Source organism: Lutra lutra, chromosome 2 (genome assembly GCF_902655055.1).
Source record: "Lutra lutra chromosome 2, mLutLut1.2, whole genome shotgun sequence".
Classification (NCBI taxonomy): Eukaryota; Metazoa; Chordata; class Mammalia; order Carnivora; family Mustelidae; genus Lutra; species Lutra lutra.
In genome coordinates this window covers 104,292,327-104,317,114 of record NC_062279.1, presented here as the reverse complement: position 1 = coordinate 104,317,114, position 24,788 = coordinate 104,292,327, and the positions used below count along the sequence as shown (strand labels likewise).

At 34.0% G+C, this 24,788-nt stretch overlaps 1 protein-coding gene across 1 annotated transcript in view; it reads left to right on the top strand.

The window, feature by feature from the left end:
- Positions 1-24,788, top strand: part of TACR3 (tachykinin receptor 3) — a 74,286-nt gene that overhangs the window by 10,591 nt on the left and 38,907 nt on the right. The window contains exons 2-3 of the mRNA XM_047718124.1: positions 21,078-21,266; positions 22,555-22,705. Coding sequence (XP_047574080.1) covers positions 21,078-21,266; positions 22,555-22,705 — 340 coding nt within the window. The remainder of the gene's footprint in view (positions 1-21,077; positions 21,267-22,554; positions 22,706-24,788) is intronic.

Sequence of the window (24,788 nt, the reverse complement as noted above, 5' to 3'; positions counted from 1 at the left end):
AAACATATAAAATGATACCAATTTTATAGCTTAGCCCCTCACAAACAGAACATGTATGCTAAAGATTAAATAAATAGATGAATGAATATTTGTATGAACAGATAGCCAATTTTATACATGCACTTCTCACTTTGCACAAATTTCAGTTACCGGATTTAGTTATATATCAGTCCTCTCAAGAACATAGCTAAAATTTTAGTTACCAAATCATATTAACTGTAATGTGGTGGTGAGATAAAAGGAAAGGACATGTGTTCTCGAGTCCTGTGATTAGGTCCAGTCATTTTGTGAGCATATGCCTCTGGCCTGTGAACTTCTTAAGTGTTTTTCTTTTTTTTTCTTCCCCCTTAGATGACACAGGATAGCTAAAGTGGGCTAAGTGGAATACTTCCAAACTACTTTGAAGGTTATCTGGGGCAGATTTGGCTATAAACTTCTCCCGGGGCAGTTAGACTCTGATAATTGTCTTTCCCTGATTGACTTATTTTGCTTAGCATAATACCCTTTAGTTCCATCCACGTCATTGCAAATGGCAAGATTTCAGGGGGTTTTGATGGCTACACAGTATTCCACTGTATATATGTACCACATCTTCTTTATCCATTCAACTCTTGATGGACATCTAGGCTCTTTCCATAGTTTGATTATTGTGGACATTGCTGCTATAAACATTCAAGTGCACGTGCCCCTTCGGATCACTACGTTTGTATTTTGGGGGTAAATACCCAGTATTGAAATTGTTGGGTTGCAAGGTAGCTCTATTTTCAAATTTTTGAGGAACCTCCATGCTGTTTTCCCGAGTGGTTGCACCAGCTTGCATTCCCACCAGCAGTGTAAGAAGGTTCCCCTTTCTCCGCATCCTCACCAACATCTGTCGTTTCCTGACTTGTTAATTTTAGCCATTTTGACTGGTATGAGGTGGTATCTCATTGAGGTTTTTGTTTGCATTTCCCTGATGCTGAGTGATGCTGAGCACTTTTTCATGTGTCTGTTGGCCGTTTGGATTTTGACAGAAAATTTTTAAGGTCTTAGAAAATTTGTCATTTTTCTCATTGATTATTAAGATCATTTTGCACTGTTTCAACTTGCATGGTAATTTTGATGTTCTCATACTACTTTGCAAAGTGAGAACTGCATGCATGTCAAGTATCACAACCTAATTGCCTAAGTTTGGTAATAAATAAACACTTTTGTCTCAGGCATTTGCACACTATTTAGATAGCACATATAGACCATTCTGTTCACCAAACATAATTATTATATTATTCAAGAATAAATCTTGCCACTTGCAGTGACCTGGATGGAGTTAGAGTATAATGCTAAGCAAAATAAATCAGTCGGAGAAAGACAAATACCATGTGATTTCACTCATATGTGGAATTTAAGAAACAAAACAAATAAGCAAAGGGGGAAAATAGGGAAGCAGGGGGCAAACCAAGAAACAGACTCTTAACTATAGAGAACAAACTGACAGTTACCAGAGAAGTGGTTGGGGGGGATGGGTGAAACAGGTGATGGGGTTAAGGAGGGCACTTGTGATGAACACAGGATCATGTATGGAAGTGTTGAATCACTATATTATATACCTGAAACTAATATTACATTGTATGTTAACTAACTGGAATGTAAATAAAAACTAAAAAAGTACCTTTGTCAGAGATACAAATTATATAGTTGTGCAACTAGAACTGAAAAGAAAATTGTAGAAATGAAATACCTAGTAGGAAAGACAACCCAGAGAAATAAGAATGGCTGAATACCAGAAACTATTAATATATGATGTCAAAAATAAGCAAATGATCATCTAAATGGATTTTGAAATGCATCCAAGATAACTCAATACACATTTCTAACAGAATTCTTGGTGAATTACAATATATGGTACTTTCTTAACATGATAAATATTTATCTCCAAACGCAATTGTGAGAACTATAAGAAATAAACTTTACACACACACACACGCACACACACACGCACACACAAACACACACACGCGCGCGCGCGCCTGCGCGTACATAAAACAAAAAAACTAAATAGTGTAAACGTATCCACTGTCTTAAGGCTCTGTTCTAGTAAAACCACAGTGGAAGTTGAATAGAATCTAAAATAGTCTACTACAATTTTTCTGACAATAAGTTGGTGGGTCTAACCAAGAAATGTTTGTTAATAATAAAAATAATACTAAAAGAAAATGCTAATAAGAATGAGAAAGTACTATAAATTATAATAAATAAAAAATTTGGAAACCATTTAGTAAGAACCAAGTCAGGTTGATAATATATGTAATGAAATTCCTACACATATGAGATTACACACACACAAAAAAAAAATCACAAGCAAATAAAAGCATAATTAGTCAAAATAAGAAATTTGGAATTTATCTAATTATTTCAGAAAAACACATGTTGGAGTCTCGCTTTACACAGTGTGCTAATATAAATGTCAGATAGACCAAATAGTTAAAATATAACATTTAAACAATGAAGAAAAAAAAAACAGAAAAATTTATCATTAAATAATCTTGAGAAAATAATTTCTAAGCATTAGGGTAGCAAAGAATACAGTGTAAGATATTAGTTGATTTGACTGTAAGAAATTATATAACCAAAACATTATATAGTTTAACCACAAAATCAAAAGTGTTAAGGTATAATTAAATAGTAAGTACATTGTTTTAATTATTTTCAATATAAATGATAGACACGGGGTTAATAATTTTAACTTATAATGAACTCCTATAAATCAATAAGAAAATATTAATGCAAATATACAAAATATGATAACTTTTAAAAGAATTATTATATAAATAAATGAAAAATATTTCTTATTAAAGAAATATTAGATATTAAAATATTATCTTAACAATAATCAAAGATGTACACATTCATTTAAAAATATTTTATGGTAATACAGTGCTACTGAAAGTTGGAAAAGCAGGCATTCTAATTTTTTGCTGGTGGAAATAGAAATCAGAACAACATTTTGAGAAATCAATTTGGTAACGTGTATACTAAAATTGCTCACTCCATTAAACAGAGCAATTCTAACTCCAGGTATCTACCCATAAAAAATAAAGTTGCAAAGAATGACTTCGTTGTTTGCAATTTTTTCACACTATAATAGGTCAGAAATAGACATTCTTATGCATGTTTTAGAATATTCTTTAATGATTAAGAATAGTATTTTGAGAATATTTGTATTCAAAGAGCATGCAATATGATATTAATTACAGAGAATATAGATAATTATAAACAGGTACAAGATACAATGATATAATAATACATGTATAAGTATGCATATGCATAAATAAAATAGTAAAAAGGAAATGAAAAGTGAACCAGGATACATGTTGTTGTCTCTTAGTGGCAGGATTATGGGGAATTTATATTTTCTTTTTTTTAAGATTGTATTTATTTGAGAGAGAGAGAGCACGTGGAGGGACAAAGGGAGAGGGAGAAGCCGGGTCCCCACACAGGGAAGGATACCAGGACCCTGGGATCATGACCTGAGCTGAAGACAGACATTTAACCAACTATCCACCCAAGTGACCCTGTATTTTCTTAATATACCATAGGATCCTTAGTTTAATAACCTGGGTGGGGGGAATGTAACTTTCTATAAAGCAGGTTAAGAATATTTTTCCATAATTTATTTTATAGAAAGATCTGAATGTTCATATGCTTTCTCATTACTAGTTACTTTGCTTATTTACTGGATCATGGTTTTGCTTTTGTTGTAACCTGTTCCTTAGAACTCATCTGAGGTTCTTTGCACATATCTGTTCCTGCAAATCTTGGGAGTTATGTAATAGGGGATATTTAATGACCCTTTGTACAGTATTTTCCATTCATCTGCTATTTGGATATGGTTTCACTATTTGATTTGTTAATTTTTAGGGGAAATCATTCTGATAGGTTCTTTTTAAAAAAAATCCTACAAACACCACATATATAAAGTTTCAAAACAAATGGAGAGAAGTGTTGACATTGTCTGATGTGACGAACTCTCCTCTCTAATTACATCAAGTTCATTAATCATGTTCAAATTTTCTTCATCTTTACTAGGTTTTTTATTGTTGTTTTGCTTTCTGTTCTATCAGTTACTGAGAGAAGTATGTGATAGTCCAACTGTGACTGGCAATGTATTTTTCATTTTAGTTCTGCCCATTTTTCTTTGCACATTTTAAAGCAATATAATACAAATCAGGATTTGTTATGCCTTCCTGTTGAACTTGTCCTTTTTATCATTATGAAATGTCCATCTTTATATTTAATATCACTTCATGCTTTCAAGTCTAATGTTTGTGACACATAGTCAACCTTTTGTTGCGGGGGGATAGTTAGTATTTACATGATAACCCCTTACACACAAATATTTTAATACAAAGAATATCTAATATGATTAGAAATCACAAATTTGATTTCAATGATGTCTGAAAATCTAAATTCCAATTATATAACCTTATTTTAAAATTAACATAAGGTAGAATTGATTTTAATTGATGTACCAATGCAGGATATTTAATGCATGAATAGATTCATTTAACAGCCACCACAATCAGAACACAAAATAATTTTTTCCCTTATGCTACACCTTTGTATTCATACCTTCTCCTTGCCCTAAGAACTGGTTATCCATGATTTAGGTTTCACCACTGTAATTTGGTCCTTTTGGAAAAGTGTCATATTAATATAATCATACAACATATAAACATTGAGTACAGATACTTTCACTAACTATAACATCTCTGAGATTTATCTAAGTTGCTAAGTGTTTCAAAAGTTTGCTCCTTTTTATTTCTGAAAATACTGCTTTGCATGGCTATACCAAAGTTTGTTTGTTCATCCACCACTGGTAAAAACATTTGTGTTGTTTCTGGTTTTGAACAATTATGAATAGACTTGCTATAAACACCCATGCAAAGATTTGCATGTGAACAGCAGCTTTTATTTCTCTAGGGTAATTAACTAGGAGTGAGACTGCTGGGCCATATAACAAATTAAAACTTTATAAGAGGGCACCTGGGTGGCTCAGTTGGTTAAGCAACTGTCTTCTGCTTAGGTCATGATGATCCTGGAGTCCTGGAATCGAGTCCCTCATCAGGCTCCCTGCTCAGATAAATAAGACCTTTAAAAAAAAAAAAAAAACTTACAAGAAATTGTGATATCATCTCATACCTGTCAGAATGGCTATAATAAAAAAGACAATAACAAGTGTTGGCGAGGATGTGGAGAAAAAAAAAACCCTTCTGTACTTTTGCCAGGAATGTAAATTGGTGCAGCCACTATAGAAAACAGTATGGAGGTTTCTTCAAAAAATTAAAAATAGAACTACTATACAATCCAGCCAGTGCATTTCTGGGTATTTATCCAAAGGAAATAAAAACACCAATTTAAAAAAATATATGTACCCCTATGTTCATTGCAGCATTATTTATAATAGCCAAGATAGGGAAATAACCTAAGTAACTATCAATAGATGAATGGATAAAGAAGATGGGCTATATGTATGCAATGGAATATTATTCAGCTATGAAAAAAGAAATGAAATGATCTCACTGATACAAGGAATTTGAGAAACAAGACAGAGGATCATAGAGGAAGGGAGGGAAAAATGAAACAAGACAAAACCAGAGACAGAGACAAACCATAAGAGACCCCTAATTTCAGGAAACAAACTGAGGGTTGCTGGAGGAGAGGGGAATGGGAGGGATGAGGTGGCTGGGTGATGGACACTGGGGTGGGTATATGCTATAGTGAGTGTTGTGAATTGTGTAAGACTGACGAATCACAGACCTGTGCCCCTGAAATAAATAATACATTATATGTTAATAAAACCCACAGATAAGGAGAAAAAAATGAAATCCTACCATTTGCAACAATATGGATGGACCTAGAGGGTATTATGCTAAGTGATATAGTCACAGAGAAAGACAAATATGATTTCACTTATATGTGCAATCTAAAAGACAAAAGAACAAAACAAAAACAGACTCATAAATACAAAGAACAAAGTGGTATTTGCCAAAGGGGAAGTGGGTGGGCAGATGAGCAAAATAGGTGAAGGGGATTAGGAAGTACAACCTTCCACTTATAAAATACGTAAATTATGGGGATGTGAAGCACAGTATAGGGAATATAGTCAATAACATTGTAATAACTTTGTATGGTGATTGATGGATAACTACACTTACCATGGTGAGCATTTTGTAATGTATATAAATGTCAAATCACAGTGATATACACCTGGGAATAATCTAATAATATATGTCAACTATACTTTAATAAAAAGAAAAGAGAAAAAAATTGTGAAACTATTTTCCACAGTGGCTGTACCATTTTCTATTCATACCCACAGTATATGAGAGTTCAGCTTATTCCAGATCCTCATCAGCAGTTGATATTGTCAGTAGTTTTGTTTTTATTTTAGCAATTCTAATGTGTGTGTAGTTGTATCTCAATGTGGTTTTAATTCACATTTCATTAATGGATAATTATGTTGGACATCTTCATGTGTTTATATGTCATTAATATTTCTTCATCAGGGAAGTGTTTGTTCAAGCCATTTGCCCATTTTTAATTTTTTTTATTATGTTAGTCACCACACAGTACTTCATTAGTTTCTGATGTAGTGCTCCATGATTCATCGTTTCCCCACAACAATATGTTGTTGCAATATGTGCCCACCTTAACACCCATCACCAGGCTAACCCATGCCCCCACACCCCTCCCCTCTGAAGACCTCAGTTTGTTTCCCAGGGTCCATAGTCTCTAATGATTCATCTCCCCTTCTGATTCCCCCACTTCGTCTTCCTCTTCCTTTTCCTAATATCCTCCATGCTATTCCTTATGTTCCACATATAAGTGAAACCATATGATAATTGTCTTTCTCTGCTTGACTTATTTCATTTAGCATAATCCCCTCCAGTTCCATCCATGTCAGTGCAAATCGTGGATATTCATCCTTTCTGATGGCTGAGTAATATTCAATTGTATATAAGGACCACATCTTTATTCATTTTTCTGTTGAAGGGCATCTTTTCTCCTTCCACAGTTTGGCTATTGTGGACATTGCTGCTATGAACATTGCGGTGCATGTTCCCCTTCTTTTCACTGCATCTGCATCTTTACCCATTTTTTTTTAAGATTTTATTTATTTATTTGACAGAGAGAGATCACAAGTAGCCAGATAGGCAAGCAGAGAGAGAGAGAGAGAGGAGAAAGCAGGCTCCCTGCCAAGCAGAGAGCCCGATTCGGCACTCGATCCCAGGACCCTGAGATCATGACCTGAGCTGAAGGCAGAGACTTATTAACCGACTGAGCCACCCAGGCGCCCCATCTTTACCCATTTTTAAGTTGGATTGTTTCCTTACTGTTGAGATATTATTTTTAATAGCCTTACTGAGTTATAATTTACCTGTCATAAAATATAGTCATTTTAAGTACATATTTCAATAATTATTTATGTTTTTAGTTATGTAAACACTAATACAGTCTAATTTTAGAATATTTCCATTACCCCAAAAAGAAACTACACTCTAATTGCAGTCACTCCCTGTTTCATACCAAGAGCTACACAACCACTATGCTATTTTCTCCTGCTATAGACTTGGCTTTTCTGGGACTTGGTATAAACGAAGTCATACAATATGTAGTTTTTTGTGTGGACTTCAAATTATTTTCTCTGTTTTAAAATTGGGTAATAGGTCTTCTTACTAAATTGTAAGAGTTTTTTGTGTATTTTAGACACAAGTCCTCAATTGGATGTATTATTTGCAAATATTTTTTCCCTGTCTTTGGCTTGTCTTTTCACTTTCTTCATGATGAATCTGAAGAACAAAAATGTTTAATTTTGATGAAGTACAATATATATTTTTTTCTTTTTCATTGTTTGTATTTTTATAGTCAATTCTAAGAAATCATTAGTTACCTCAAGGTGTGAAGATTCAGTTCTATGGTTTTTTTTTCCTGATAGTTTTATGGGCTTAGATCTTATATTTATATATTATCCATTTGGAGATGACTTTTGTGTGGGATGTGAGATGTGAGGTAACAATTCATTTTCTGTATGCAGTTATCCAATTGTTCCAGCACTGTTTTTTGAAAAGACTACAGTTTCCCCTCACTGAACTGCTTCAGCACATTTTTCAAAAATCAACCAATAAATTTAAGTATTTATTTCTGGACCCTTAATATTTCTAGTTCATTGATCTATATGTCTATTTTTCTGCCAGAGTATACTATCTCTTGATTACGTAGCCTCATAGTAAGTTTTGAAATATGGAAGTGTAAGTCCTTCAATTTTGCCTTATTTTTCAAAATTGTTTTGACTGTTCTCAAAGATTTGTACTTCTAAATTGCTTTTAGGATCAGCTTTTTAAATTTTGAAATTATAATAGGGATTTTTGTAAGGATTGTGTTGAACACAATCAACTTGGGAAGTAATGTTAGCTTAACAGTATTGAGACTTCCCATCCATGGACTGCCTCTACATTTATCAAGGTAGTCTTTAATTTCTTTCAGCAATGCTTTGTAGTTTTCAATGGATAAGTCTTTCATTAAATTTATTCTTAATATTTTATTCTTCTTGGTGCTGCTGAATGGAATTTTTCAATTTAATTTTTATTTAAATTCTAGTTTAGTTAACATACAATGAAATATTGGTTTCAGGAGTGGAGTTCAGTTATTCAACACTTACATACAGCACCTAGTGCTCATCACAAGTGCCCTCCTTAATCCCCACCACGCCTCTAGTCCATCCCCTACACTCCTCCCTCCAGTCAACCCTCAGTTTATTCTCTATCTTTAAGAGTTTCTTATGGTTTGTTTCCCTCTCTCTTTTATTTCCCCTCCCATATGTTCATCTGTTTTGTTTTTTTAAATTTCACATTGCTGAATGGAATTTTTAAAGTTCATTTTCAGATTGTTCATAGCTTGTGTGTAGAAATGCAATTGAATGAACTTATATCGTATGACCTTGCTGCACTTATTAATTCTAATGGGTTTTGGGGGTTTTTTGTTTGTTTTTTTATATTTTAAAGATTTTATTTATTTATTTATCAGAGAGATAGAGAGAGTACAGGCAGGCAGAGAGGCAGGCAGAGAGAGGGGTGGGGGGAAGCAGGCTCCCTGCAGAGCAAGGAGACCAATGCGGGACTCGATCCCAGGGTGCTGGTACCATGACCTGAGCCAAAGGCAGCCACTTAACCGACTGAGCCACCCAGGCATCCCTAATGGGTTTGGTTTTTGTGCATTCCTTAGGATATTCAGTATGGAGGATCATGTCATCTGCTAATAAAGACATTACTTTTTTCTTTTTAATTTGCATGCTTTTTATTTCTTTTTATTTTCTTTATTTTATAATTTATTTTTGCTTGTTTGTTTTTTGCCTGATTGATTACCCTGGCTAGAACCTCCAGTACAATTTTTTTTTTTTTAGATTTTTTATTTATTTATTTGACAGAGAGAGATCACAAGCAGGCAGAGAAGCAGGCAGAGAGAGAGGAGGAAGCAGGCTCTCCGCCGAGCAGAGAGCCCGATGCGGGGCTCGATTCCAGGACCCTGAGATCATGACCTGAGCCGAAGGCAGCGGCTTAACCCACTGAGCCACCCAGGCGCCCCTCCAGTACAATTTTTAATTGAAGTGATGAAATTGGACATCTTTACTTTGTTTCAGGTTATAAGGAGAAAGAATTAAATTTTTAACAATTAAGTATAATGTAAACTATAGATTTTTCATCAGTGCACTTTATCAAGTTGAAGAAATTCCTTTATATTCCCAGCATGTGGAGAGTTTTTATTCTGAAAAGCTTTTAGATTTTGGTAAAGTATTTTCTGCCTCTGTTAATATGATCACATGGTCTTTGTTCTTTATCCTATTACTATGGCACATTACATATTACATATTAACTGATTTTCAGACCAACCTTGAATTTATGACATAATTTGTTGGCATATTGTTGTTCAGGAAAGCATGGAAGAATTATGGCCTACAAAGAAGAAAGGTTATTAAAATAAAATTATCTTCTATTTATAGGTGTGTTGTAAGAGGACAAAAATACAACTTACAAAGAAATGAGTAGATACGTTTCATTTTTTCACTGTATATCATATGTGAACTGAGTAATAACCATCTGAATAGTAGCCTCATGTTATTTTCTATCCATGTATTCTGATTATTATTTTCATAATGCTTATTATTATGTATTTTGTTTGTATTTTGTTTACCACTATATTCATAGCATCTAGGATAATGACTACATAAATTTGACACTCGATACGGGTTTCTTATATGACTGAGTGAATGGAAGAAATTTTTAAAATTGTTTTCCTATCATTTCCTACATCAAATAATTTGAGCACAAATTACCTTAAAAAGATATAATGAAAATATAATTAGAAAGAAAAATAAGATATGAAAGAGCTTTCATTTTCCATTTTTATAATCCAAGTTTAAAGGTTATCTACTGCCTGTTTTCTTCCATTCGCAAAGTTAAATAAGCCTTTACATCATCACAACTTAAATACCAAAGATATAGAAATCCTCATGCTTGACGGATGTCATCATCTCTATGAGTTGAAAGATAACCTAGTGGAGCTGCTACGTGCCATTATTTATTTCAGAAAGGAGTCTGATAGGGTGTAGATCTACATTAGACAAAATTGAAAGGAATTAATTCCTAGTATACAAAAAGAATTTTAAAAATCTCCAAACATAACACTGAATATTTCCATTTAATCCCTGAATCATTGAGCATTAGATGTCCTTATTGAAGTTGCATAGAAAATCTCACTACTCTCTTAGAAAATTGTTTCAGATGGAGAGATTTAGAAGACAAATACCCTATACTGTGCTACCCTTATGGGATAGGTGTGTGTTGAAGAGGTAGGGGCAATACCAAAAGATGTTTTTTCAATCCTTACATTAGAATTTTGGCATAAATTTGTTTTTCTTTCCATGTCAATCCCAAGTTCTAAGAACCATGTTAAATTGTTCTGTTTGTTTTTGTCTCAAACTTACCACTCCAGCTTCTTTGTTTTGCTTTTGTTTTTGTCCTAAGTGTTAATTTCATTTTATTCAACATAGTTTGGAATGTTTTAGATTGAGTTTCTATAGTGACTGACATTAGCTAAGTCCCTTTGTATACACAGTGTTATTCAAAGTTCTTTTAATCTCATAATCATACTCTATATTACATATATTATTCCTATTTAGCAAAGATAAGAAAGCTATCCCTTAAAAACTGTTTAATGCTGAAGGTTTTATTTGTAAATAGTTATTCATTCCATCCAAACATTCAACCACCATAGAAATATTCAAGTATTCAACTGTCCAAATATGCAATCATTTGCAGTCACTATTCAACTCTGATATCGACTACTATACTTTGTTAGGTGCTACAGAACACAGGGAAGAGTAAATCAGTAATTCCAATGAGCTGAAATCAAAATATAAGCATAATGATGTTGATGCACTGCACAGGTTAAAAACTAGCTCTGGACAGAGAGAAGGAAAGGACTCCATGCTGGTAATTCTGTAATTTGTGTGGAAACTGAAGGAAGCTGGAAGTTTAGCAGTTGCAAAACTAGAGTAAGGTATGAGCAAGAGAAATCAGCAAAAGAAACTACAAGGTGAGAAGGATGAAATTATTAAAGGCTATGTGAGCTGGACAATTTCCATTTCTCAGTTCAGATCTACTCTCTACTTATTCTACTCCTTTTTTTCTGCCGCTTTCCCACCAGGCTATTTCTGTGGACTAAATGCATCTATAGGGTCACTTGCTCGCTGGCCTCTTCCTGGATTTGCCTAATGGGAGACACTTGGAGGAGATAAGAGGAAGAGAGGAGAGCAAATTTGGGTGGTATCTACCATTCTTTCCATTCAGGATTGCTGCAAATTTGCTAAGCTTCCAACAGTACCCATAGCTCTTGCCAAGGGCTCCTCCCCCAAGAGTTCATCTCCTCACTTCAGATTAAAGCATCCTTTCATCCTTCAGACCTGGCAAGGGAGAACACCCACTCCTCCCACTCCTTGCTATTGCTAGTCCTAAGAATGTTCATTTCAAGTTGATTTCCTTTAACTCCTTTGTAAAATGGGGTTTGTATATGACTTACTTATTTAATTTTATAAATGGCCTCTTTATTAAACTCACATCAGTTTTCCCATGCCAGTGTGCCATCTGTTTCTCCTGGAGCTCTGACTGGTATAATGTAGTAAGTTTGAGCAAAAGAAAAGATATTTAGTGCCACTGTAGTAAAGGGTGTGCAGAATTGCAGTTAATCTTGTCAAAAGTGAAGAGACAGTGAAATAATTTACAAAGATAACTTCAAAGACATTGTGAAGAAAGCTAAGAAAGAGTAGCATCAGGGAAACCCATTATGGTGATGTTCTAATAGTTCAGGAATTGAGAGCTGGACGGGAGGGCAGAATAGATTTGGTGGTTTATGGTTGTGCAAAGGAAATGAAAAAAATAAAGGAGTTCAGAGTAACTCATATGTACATATGACTAATACAATGAGCACATTTCAAAAAAGTATTCATTTTCCAAAAGGGAAAAACCTATTATTGAAACACAAATATATTTTCATATATGCATAGTAATATTGATTTTTTTTTCCTGAAGCCATTCACACTGTCAGAGTAGAAAATGTTTCCACCCACTCTTATAATTCTCTTTAATGTTGCTGTTAGTTAAGGAAATTGTCTGCCAAAACTATTGACTTGTAGTGCCAAGTATAACATGTAGCTTTACTTAATCAGTGCACATAAAAGCCGTATAAAACAGGAAGCCAAATAATTATGAGGGGAAGCTAATAGAGGGGAAGTGAATTTTGGCTCAATACCATTTGATATCTGAGTCATACTTGCAGTACTCTGAAAACTACACAAAGTAGTAAGTAACTTCACTCAGTTGTCCCAATAATATGCTTTCTGTCATATTTCTGATGATAAGGGCCTCGAACTATAATTAGTTTTCAGACAACCTCTTTCTAATTAAATTTAGAATCTCAAAGTTGTGTGGGAGACTACTTTTATCTCTTTCAACGATTCACCTTACATTTATAATCCTTTAATTCACTCAATAAATGGTGACTCATTTTATTCCTGATTCCTGAGTGCCTCAACAACAGAGAGAAGAAAAAAAGAACTATTACCACTGAAGACAATCTATCGTCCCCTAGAGAGTTGTGATTCATCTTTCTCCAGAAACTGTAGTCTGAGCTCTACCTCCTATAGTGGTCTAAAACTGGTCTACAGTTTTGACCCTATAGAGTTTTATACGTTGACTAAAGCTAGCAAGTGTCCTGAGTCCTCTTTGAAATGTCTATTGTTCCCACCTGGGAGTTCCTTTAGCTCTTATCCCAACTCCTCCACTCTGGGGCAAACTTTTGAATTCCCTCTTCATCTAAAAACTCTTTTCCTTATAAAATGAAATTAAACTGGATTGAATATTTTTTCTTATTGCCTTGAAAAGAGGCTCTGTATGTATTTTAGGAAACATATTACCTTATAGTATAAATAGAATATCATGTGTAATTATACTATACAAAATTATGTATAGTATATGTATAGTATATGTATATGTATAGTATATTTTATATGTCTGTAAAATATTGAATACTGAAAATATTTATAGGTCAATTTAAACTTCAGATATATTTTAATGAAGGCATTTCTTCCAGAAAAATAATCTGCCAAGAGTTCAAAACTATTTTCAGGGGGAATTAGTTTCTTTCTTTTTTTTTTAAAGGTTTTATTTATTTGATAGAGAGAGATCACAAGTAGGCACAGAGAGAGAGAGAGAGTAAAGAGAGAGAGAGGAGGAAGCAGGCTCCCCACCAAGCAGAGAGCCCGATGCGGGACTCGATCCCAAAACTCTGAGATCATGACCTGAGCTGAAGACAGAGGCTTAACCCACTGAGCCACCCAGGCGCCTGGGAATTAGTTTCTTAACAAAGAAGCTAATTAACTTTCTAATATATGATTGATAACATAAAGGTGACTTTGTGAAAGCAGTACTTTCTTTTTTTTTTTTTTAGATTTTATTTATTTATTTGACAGAGAGAGATCACAAGTAGACGGAGAGGCAGGCAGAGAGAGAGAGAGAGAGGGAAGCAGGCTCCCTGCTGAGCAGAGAGCCCGATGCGGGGCTCGATTCCAGGACCCTGAGATCATGACCTGAGCTGAAGGCAACGGCTTAACCCACTGAGCCACCCAGGCACCCCGAAAGCAGTACTTTCAAAGTGATATATAGAAGTAGTGATATATGTTCCCATTATTTTTCTGAGACAATACAGAGATGACACAACGTGTTAGTAAATTGGACTTTTAAAAAGTGATTTAGAGCTTTACAGTATTTTGTGGATGAAATAACCTATTATGTTCTGACTTTTTAATTATTTATCATCAGAGATAGTATAAATAACCTAAGATATTCATTAGCAGCAAGTTTTATATTGTCTATTTAGAAAACCACTTCTAAATTCATGTCTGAAATTTTGAGGAGAAATTGTTTTATGTCACACTCACTAATGAGGTAACATTTCATTATAACTCATTTTGTAATGACTATAAATAGAATTTAAAGATTAAATGATTTATATATAAAGGTCTTAGAATAGCATCTGATACAGGTTTTAGCAATTATTGCTTTTATTGCTAAAAAAGAAAATCTAAATATATATTGGATATAAAATATCAGTGAAGTCATGGTTAATACCTACATCTCCAGTTTCATTTGACACCTCTGCTTTTCTCTCCTCTGTGCTATAGAGAAGCTGGCTTTTTTAGTTCCTCAAATACCTCATGCTTTCTCTAACCTCAGGACTCCCTATTCCACTTTCGCTTCCAGTCCCACCTTCATTCTAATTAACACCTATTTATCATTCCAAACTGATGTTGCTTCCTCAGGGAAGCCATGCCTGCTAATATCTCTACCATTATTTCTCCTATACCCCAGACTAGGTCAAATTCCCTCTTTTATGCTTTATAATTACTAGTACGTGTCTTCATAACATCATGGTGTACACAAGGGAGACAATTTTATTTTGCAGACTTCCCAAAGGATTATACTAGAGAGACTAGCTTACTGACAGTACAGGGAACTGGGCTAAACTTCTAAAGGCATTGTAAATGACAGGGTCACCCATGGTACACATAGTATTTTTTTTTAATTATAGAATATAAAGTGAGTATAACAAAGAGAAGAAAAATCAGGTTTAGAATCAGAGGATGAAGACTGCTGGTAGATCCTCCCCTCCCCTAAACTCCTAAATCCAATAAAATTTTGAAATCTGAAATGCTTTAAATAATTGGATTTGTTGTGGAAATCATCAGTACAATTTCTCAGCCAGGTCCACAGTGGGTGAGATGAATGTATTCATACAGATTCAAGAACAGAAACAGAGGGCATCAAATAGGTCAGATTGGATTTCACTTAGAAATCATGGGGGAGGGTGCTGAACTTGCTCAGGCCATTACAATAAAACTCCAAGAAAAATTTAACTAAATGTCCCAGAAGCAATATTTAAGTAGTAATTTCTTAACATATTTTGTGACTATCTGAATAATGTATTTCTTCTGTTTTAGACTCTGAACTCCACGAGAGGAGGAATTGTATATATTTCATTTAGCAGTATGGCCAAAGATTGTAATACAATCTTGGGGAAAAAAAGCATTCAAGAAATAGTTGAAACAAATAGCTGATATTTGATTAATAAATGAATAGATAGACCTAATGGCCAAATTTAAATTGAAAGTATGTATAGTGTGAGTCAAGTACTTTCACTATTCAGAAATTATTTTTTAAATATCATCTCCCTCAAATGCCTGTTTATAAATTTTACTTATAAGAATCAAAAAACTTGGGATGCCTGAGTGGCTCAGTCAGTTATGTGTCTGCCTTGGGCTCAGGTCACGATCCTGGGATAGAATCTCCCGTCAGGCTCCTTGCTCAGTGGGGAGCCTGTTTCTCCCTCTGCCTGCCACTCTCCCTGCTTGTGCTCTCTCTCTCTCTCTCTCTCTCTCTCTCTCTCTCTCTCTCTCGCTGACAAATAAATAAATAAATCTTTAAAAGAAAATGTAAAAACCTGAATAAACTGGTTTGTTTCTCACTTAATAATATTTTGAAGTTCCTATTATATGTATACATATATTTGAATGTATGTATATGTTTATTTTAATAAATACTTGTTCCCGCTTCAAAATTCACCAAGACTATATTTATAACAGATTAATTGGCTCACTCTTGCTTCTTTAAAACACAGAAAAAAACACAAAATAAAATTTGTCTACAAAATGCAATTTCAGAAAAGATTATATTTCTCTTTAGTGATTTTTCAAAGCAGAAAATGCCTTAGCACCAAAGGCCAGAAGTTGAACTTTTATGGGTCATGAACAGCTGTTGCAACTAATCTTAACTTTGCACAGACAATAGCTAAATAGCACTTTATATATGGGCTTTACAGACTAAAACATTGTCTACTGTGGCCAGAAGCAAATTGGAAAATAGTCAAATCCATGTCATTTCAGACAAATAGTCTTTGCATTGTTAATATAATCAAGTACCCATCTGAAGAGAACACTGTGTTCTTATTGAAATTTTAAAATTTGCAGAAGCAAAAAAAGATCCAAAAACAGAGCTTAATAAAAATGCTAACAAAAGGAAGAATTATACCAGATATCAAGAGCAATTGCAAAATGGAAAAGGCTTACTTATCGAAAAAGTTATGTCAAAATACCCTGTTTTAGACATGAAAGGACCAGAAAAGACCCTTCAATTATGCCAGAAAAAAAGGTAAGTGGTAAAGAATGGATGCTTCTGAGAATTTCAGACTCAAAAGATAATAAAAAGTAATTTTAAACTTGTTTAGGCGATATGCTAATTGGAAGAGTGAAGAATCCAACCTTAGCTATTACATACGAAATAATCATACCAAGGAGACTAACACATTTGAGAATCTATTTAATGAGGGAAGAATGGTAGTGAGAAGCTCAGACAAAAACCTAGGAATAGCTAGCATGATCACATTGAAGATACGTATTTCTTTAAAGGAGAAATAAAAGTCCTGACAATCATTTATGTGATATTATATCTCAGATTGGATCATTTCTTCTCAGGGTTCAGAGGATATCCATGTGGATGAGCCTAAGGATCCTAGGTTTTTAGGATTTTATGCCTACTTTTGAGTAAATTACTATTGCTGGAGAGAGTCACAGAATACGAAATATTGATGCCACAATGAATTCCTAATTACCAATTTCAAATTGGTCTTGTCAGCAGTGCCTGGTAATTCTACCTACTTCTTTGGCCAACTGGCTCTCCCTCTCTACAATGTTTCAACATTCCTTTATTTTCCTCAAATCATTAATGTAATTAAATCTCCCAGGTATTCCTATCCTATTCCAAGCAGCAATCTTCTCATCCAAACCAAAACAATAAACAATTTAGTTACTTCCCTGCTTCCATTCCTTTTTTGCCTTTAGTCCATTCTCCATACTAAAATCTGATTATTCTCTAATCACCTAATCACCTCAACAACTTGCCACAGGACAAAAGACCTACAACCTGCTGTACAACTCTGTCTCAAACCACTTCGCCCTTCGCTTTCTGTTTCTGTTACAGTAGTCTTTAATTTCTCAAGTGCCCAATGCTTCCCGCAACCTTACCCATTGCTTTGGTTTCCGGGGACTGTTGTAACAAAGTCATACAAATGGAGTGACTTAAAACAACAGAATTTTATTGTCTTAACAGTTCTGGAAGCTAGACGTCAGAAATCAAGCAGCTGGCAAGGGCCATGCTCCCTCAGAAACCTGTAAGAAAATCCTTCCTTGCCTCCTCCTAGCTTTTTGTGGTTTGCTGACAGTCTTTGGCACTCCTTGGCTTTTTTTTTTTTTTTAATTTAAATTCAGTTAGCCAAAATATAGTACATCATTGGTTTTTGATGTGGTGTTCAGTGATTCATTAGTTGCATGTAACACCTAGGGCTCATCACCACACATGCCTTCCTTAATGCCCATCACCCTGTTACCCCATCTCCTCAACCACCTCCCCTTCCGCCACCCTTCCGCAACCCTCAGTTTGTTTCCCACAGTCAAGAGTCTCTCATGCTTTCTCTCTCCTGATTTCTTTAGAAATGCATCATGCAATTCGATGCATCATTCAATTCTCCATCTTTGTATGACATTCTCCATATGTTTCTCTCTGCTGCCAAAGTCCTCCTTTAAATCAATCATATTGGATTAAGACCCACCCTAATGACCTTATTTTGACTCAGTTGCCTTTATAAAAACTCGGTTTCCAACTAAGGTCACATTCTGTGGTAGAGGGGTTTAGGACTTAAACATATATTTTTGAGAGACACACAGTCAACCAATGAAATTCCATTAACACAGGAGTTTTTCACAGGTTCTTTGTTCTTCCACATATCTTCTGGCAATCTTTATTCTTCTGCTACCCTGCCTAGTCACCTTTCCAAATTTCAACCCAGAATGACTTTTCTTAAGGAAGACTGAGTCACAATCTAAATATGTTTTTCCAAGTAAATGCATTCACATGGCTATATATTGCTTACCTTTGTAACACTTGTCATATTTGGAATGTTATGTTTATTTTACATTATTTGGTTAGTATCTATCTACTTCACTGGACTCTGAGCTCTGTGAAGGTCATTTCTCTTCAGTGTTGTATCACTATAAGTCTAGAATACTACAATAGGCATTCAGTAAGTGTTCAGTTGAATGAATAATGGATCAAAGCAGAAATGATAAAAATGTCAACTTGAATTTCCTAATTTTCTCTAAATTTTCCTATTTCACTAAAGTGTTAGTTAATGAGAATATAAATTGATTGTTTTCATATATTTCGTATAAAGCCATATTCTCCCTGCCAAGAAATAATTTCTGTAATAGAGAGTAATTCACCAAAACCATCAATAAAGGATTGTTTTCATATATTTCATATAAAGCCATATTCTCCCTGCCAAGAAATAATTTCTATAATAGAGAGTAATTCACCAAAACCATCAATAAAGAACTTGTACTGGTTTTTTAATTATTTGTGCTGTAGTAACTGTACAGGACTCTGACCCTCTCGTGTCACTCAAATTCTCTTTTTAGTCTCAAAAAATCAACAGTTCCAAACATCCAAATTGCATTCATACACTTCCAGGGCAAGCAAAAAAACAAAAGATTATGATGGAGTTGAGGAATACTCAGTTCAGTACGACAAAATTTATTGATAAGTGCTGTGCTTGGCTCTAGAAACACCCACTAAGCAACAAGTCAATAGAAGAAAAGAAATGTTGTGGTGAATCATAATCAGCAGCAGTGGAAACAGAAATGCCCAACTACAAATATTACCTTTCTATGCTTTAATATTGCACATGCACGCTTTTAGATTCCAAGGCAAAATGTGATTCTTTGGATGGCATCTATCTTGTATATTTTTCTTTCTCTTCCACAATTCCTTATATGAGTCATATTCAAAGCTACAGTCTGGAAACATACAGACTTTGAAGATTGGCAGAACTGGTTTAGCATTCTAGCTCTTACTATCTGGGTCATTCTGAACAATTAATGTCTTTAAGCTTCACTTTCCTGTAAAATAGAGATAATATTATTTGGTTGATTAGATTGTTCTGGATATTAAATCATATATATTATAAATTGCCTGCCCATGGTTAGCAATCAGTAACTTGCTATTATTCACCAAAATAATCACAAAAGGTACATTTTAAACTATTTTCAGTTTCAAACATATGCATCTTCTTTTCTTGTGTGGTTCACTTAATCTTCTGAAACTCTGGTACTGTTCTTATGATTTTTTTCATACCTAACATTCACTTATACCTATTGGCTGGCATACATAATACTAACTTTAGTTGAATTTACTTAAAGAAAAAATCCTTAGTTTATTTTTTGTAGTATATAGATAAGTTCCAATATACCTATTAAAGGTCCAATTCTGACTAATAGTTATAAAACAAAGAGCAATAAGAAAATTAATAAATTATCCTTATTTTAAAATATTTATTCTTAAGATTAAAATGTTTGGGTTTAATATTCATTCTTTGATTAAATTGTTGCCTTTGAAAATTTTGCATAAATCAAAAAATATTTGAGAAATACAGAATGGTCAACAGTAAAATAATTTAAATAATGTTTCATTGATAGTAATGCAGAAATATAATTAATTTTTTGTATAATTTGTAACTAATTTTCTGCTCTATTAGACAGAATTTGGCAATCAGACATATTATTTAAAACTTTGAATTGATTCTCCCAGACATAATTACTATTTTACCAAGTGGATATAGCTTGACTTTTGCTACCATATTCAGAGTTTACAATTTCCCACAAACTCGCACTTTAAAAGCCAAGTATATTTTCCTACAACCATCAAGTTATACATAGTTACATAGATACTATGAAGATTTTCATGATAAACCAAGAATTCGATTTTAGAGGTAATAGCAAGGCGGAGCCTGCCTCGGTCAAACTTGACTTATTCATTATTATCTGAATCCTGAACTTGTCTGTTGATATTTTTAAATGGAGTTGTTGATGATATCCTTTATAGGGGTTCCTCATCTTTGTCAGTCATAACCATATTAGTTCTCCAGAATTTTCTTGTAAACAGTTGAACATACAGAAGAAAAAGGGAGGTCTTGAGGTACAGAACTCATATTTTTAAGCACTTATTATGCACTTTTCCACTTCCATTCAGCAGATATTTACGAATTCTGATAATGTGTTAGGCATAGCACCAAATAATCGATACCTTTCACTTACATTATTTCTATTAATCTTGACTTCACCTCTGTGAGGCGGGTGTGCTTATTTCTATTTTTAAAATAATGAAGCTGGGTTTCAAAATAGTTAAATAAGTGACAGACTAGGATTTGAAACTTAATCTGCCTGATTCTTAAAACTATGCCATGATTATTATTCTATGTTACCTCTACATAAGCAAAATCCTCCTTAACTTGCTTACCAGAGAAATAACTCCTTTGAAACTCCATTTTAACTCTGTAGCAAGAGAGACAAAAAAAAAATGGTTTTCTTTGTTTTTATATAGGTATATGGCCATTATTGATCCCTTGAAACCCAGACTGTCTGCCACAGCAACCAAGATCGTCATTGGAAGTATTTGGATTCTAGCATTCCTACTTGCCTTCCCTCAGTGTCTTTACTCCAAAATTAAAGTCATGCCAGGCCGTACTCTTTGCTATGTGCAATGGCCAGAAGGTCCCAAACAACATTTCATGTAAGTTAATTCTCTATTGTGGTTTTCAATTCAACTTATTAAATACTTGAGGAACTACAGGTTGGGAGCAACAATTAAGCAAATAAGACATAAGCATTTCCCTTAAGAGTTCACTGATTAGTTGGGAAAAAGAAATATTAAAATATTATAATACATGGACTGCCTGACTGGCTCAGTCGGTAGAGCAACTCTTGATCTCAGGGATGTGAGTTCGAGCCCCATATTGGGTGTAGAGATTACTTAAAAATAAAATCTTTTAAAAAGGGGGGGAGGCTAAAATACTACCATACCATATAATATGATCAGTAAGTTTTATAAGTTTCAAAGGTTTCTATTAGGAAATATTTGATGACATTTATATGGGTTTGAATTAGGGAATTTCCTGGAGGAAGTGATAAGATCCCTGGAGATGAAACCATTACACAAACAAAAGCAGGGTTCTTATTGATTGAGAAAAGAATGAGAAGGGAAGAACTGAAGCCCAAAGGTGTGGCTTGCCCTTTTATAAAATCCTGGCCAGGGAAAGGCAGTTCTGGAAGCTACACAAAACTTTATACGAATTCTAGTTGTGCGGTTATATTATCTGTAGCCCTCCTATTCTTCCCCAACTGCATCCTTACGATTTTAATTGAAAGCTATGAAGTCCTAGAGTTTAGTTTGCTAATTTATAGTATCATGACACTGGTGTGACTAACACATCTGAATGTTATTTACCAAATTAGTAATGCTATCAGATGTGTCATGACATTGGAAAAATGAATGTAAATGTCATTACCTGATTTTTTAAATTACAGTCATATAACTTGTGGATCCAAAGTGGCTTAGAGTAGTTACATTTTTTTATTTGGATAAAAAACAATTTGTTTCAAATATGACTGGTGTTGCAGAGATATATAGAACAATTTTACATATGAGAAAATATCTCTCAGTTGATTCATCTCTTTCTCTCTGATGATAAATTTAGTTATATTAATTCAACAATTACCAAACAGAAAAATGGCATTCATCCTGAACCTCTAGGCAGGGAGAACCTGGGTAGTAGTTTAAATCAGCATTGCAATGCAGCTAGAGTTTTTGCATATGAATCAGAGATTGACAAGGATCAACTGGTAGTATTTGGATGACAGTAGTAGACAATAACATGATATCTTGACAGATTTGTGAAATGATAACTTGGAGAAAATGTGGAAATAATCTTTGGATTTTCAATTATGATTTAAAAGGTAATGAATGCAAAGTTCCATATGCAGTATCAACATGTGGGGTTTTTTTTTTCCATTTTTTGCAGTTACCATATTATTGTCATTATACTGGTGTACTGCTTTCCATTGCTCGTCATGGGTGTCACATACACCATTGTTGGAATTACTCTCTGGGGAGGAGAGATCCCAGGAGATACCTGTGACAAATATCATGAGCAGCTAAAGGCTAAAAGAAAGGTACTGTTCAATATTATTTTACATAGGATTTGTGTATGAGCCCAACAGAGAGGGGAAAACCTAGTCATAACATTTCAATATGATTGGATGCTTTACTCTCATTTTTTGCCTGTTTTCTTTCTATCTACCCATTTTTTCTTTTAGTTTATGTCTTCTATAAGCAATGTCTATGTACAATATCGGTCCGGATTAGATAATCACTTTCTTACAGCAGGACTTGTACGACCTTTTGCAGAGTGTTCTCAATTACTTCACCTGAAACTTTTGAAATCTCACTTGAAGTCCCAGTGACTATATTTCTGCAGTTGTAGCTACCTTTGTCCTTTATTGAACAGAATACCCCTGATGTACTTTAATCTTCCAGAAGCTTCTTTTATCCCAGGAATCTCTCCTAGTATGTGCTATAATTTCCCAATATCCATCTACCTATCCCTCTCCTCCTAAACATGCCTCCCCTCCTCCCCCAGCCCCATCTAATTTCTACCAAGCCATCATGTATGTCTGATTAAGAGATGAGAGCTGCAGTATAGCTCTTCTATGACTTATTGGGTGGCAAGAAAAAGCTTATTTTTGAACAATTCACATGAAACAAAAAGCCTCTAAAAATTATTATATTGACATTTTACTAGGATTTTTTTAAGATTTTTTTTTCTATCATGTGACTCAAGTGAGATTTTTAAAAAATGTGTGGATTTGAAAAGAATCCTAGAGTTATCTATTGCATCTTCCTTTCTCTGGTTGATGTGTTCCTCATACAAATCAGAGAGGTTTTCTCAAAAAGGAAAGAATCATACTGATTATGCCAATTATTATTTATTCCATTGGTGATTCATTTATTTATGTAGAACTCTACTTACTACATGGACACTTCCTTAAAAAACACTCAACAATTTAAAAACCACTTACCTAAAAACCCTCATTTAATAAAGATCAATCATGTTTTAAAATCTAATGTAGCAAATCGATTTCATTTTAGTTTTTTCCTCTGTTACCAATAAATAAAGGAAAACAAGATTTATGTCCAGTTCACATTTTATCGTGGTCTCTAGTATTTGAAAACAAAAAGTGCATGAACTTCTACACATTAATTTAGTCATTTCAGCCTATAATACGGATAATTATGGGTTTCTCTTTCAAAGAAACTTACCTTAAAAATGAAGTGAAACTATGCCTTTAGCACACACACACACACACACACAAAAGTCCCTAAACTAGAAGAACATAAATAACACACATCTTAAACGAACAGTTTCTCTTTCCATTTTGTAGTGTCAGCTCTCATTTTCCAACATCTTGCTCATATTGCAGTAGACTTGGGGGGTAATATTTTTTACAGCTGTGTTTTAGGTGTCATCACATTAAATAACTGATAGGTATTTCAGAGTAACATTTATCACTGTACTGACCACTTAGCTTCCCATCTTTTATTTCTTTCTTTTGGTTTAGGCATATTTTTTAAAATATTTTTTTCTTGTTCACTCCTAAACAAATTAAAATAAGGCCAGTAATTGTTGACGATAGTTCTCTTTTTCTCATATTCATGTAATAATGTCTATCAAGAAATGAAAAGCTCGTGTGAGTGTTCCTTTTTAATTTTGATTTGAGTCCCGGGGGAAGAAAAGCAAAAGGCAGTATTTTTGTCTTTGCCCTCCTATAACTGATGATAGTAAGGCATAAATATTTACTTTTTGTTTCATTACTCTACAATTTCAAAGCATAAATTCCAATTCAAACTGAGAGGAACCCTTCTAGAACATTTCAAAAAAGTAAGACATTTAAAAGTTCCAGTCCATATTCTATCATACTGTGTTCTGGGCTAAAATAATCCAAAATGACATCCATGCCATGGACTTCTCATAATAAATCACCTTACCCTTGGATTCCCTTCATAGGCGTGTATTAGAATGATCAAGCTTATTGCAGAAATAACACTCATTTCTAAAAATTTAAAAAATAGAGCTGGCTTTCTCTTAATTTATCTGTACCTAAAATTAAAATACTATGGTCTGGAATACAGTTATTTATCTAGTAATCATATTTTTTTTATATTTTAATATGACAAATTAGGTCAAAGATGTAAATC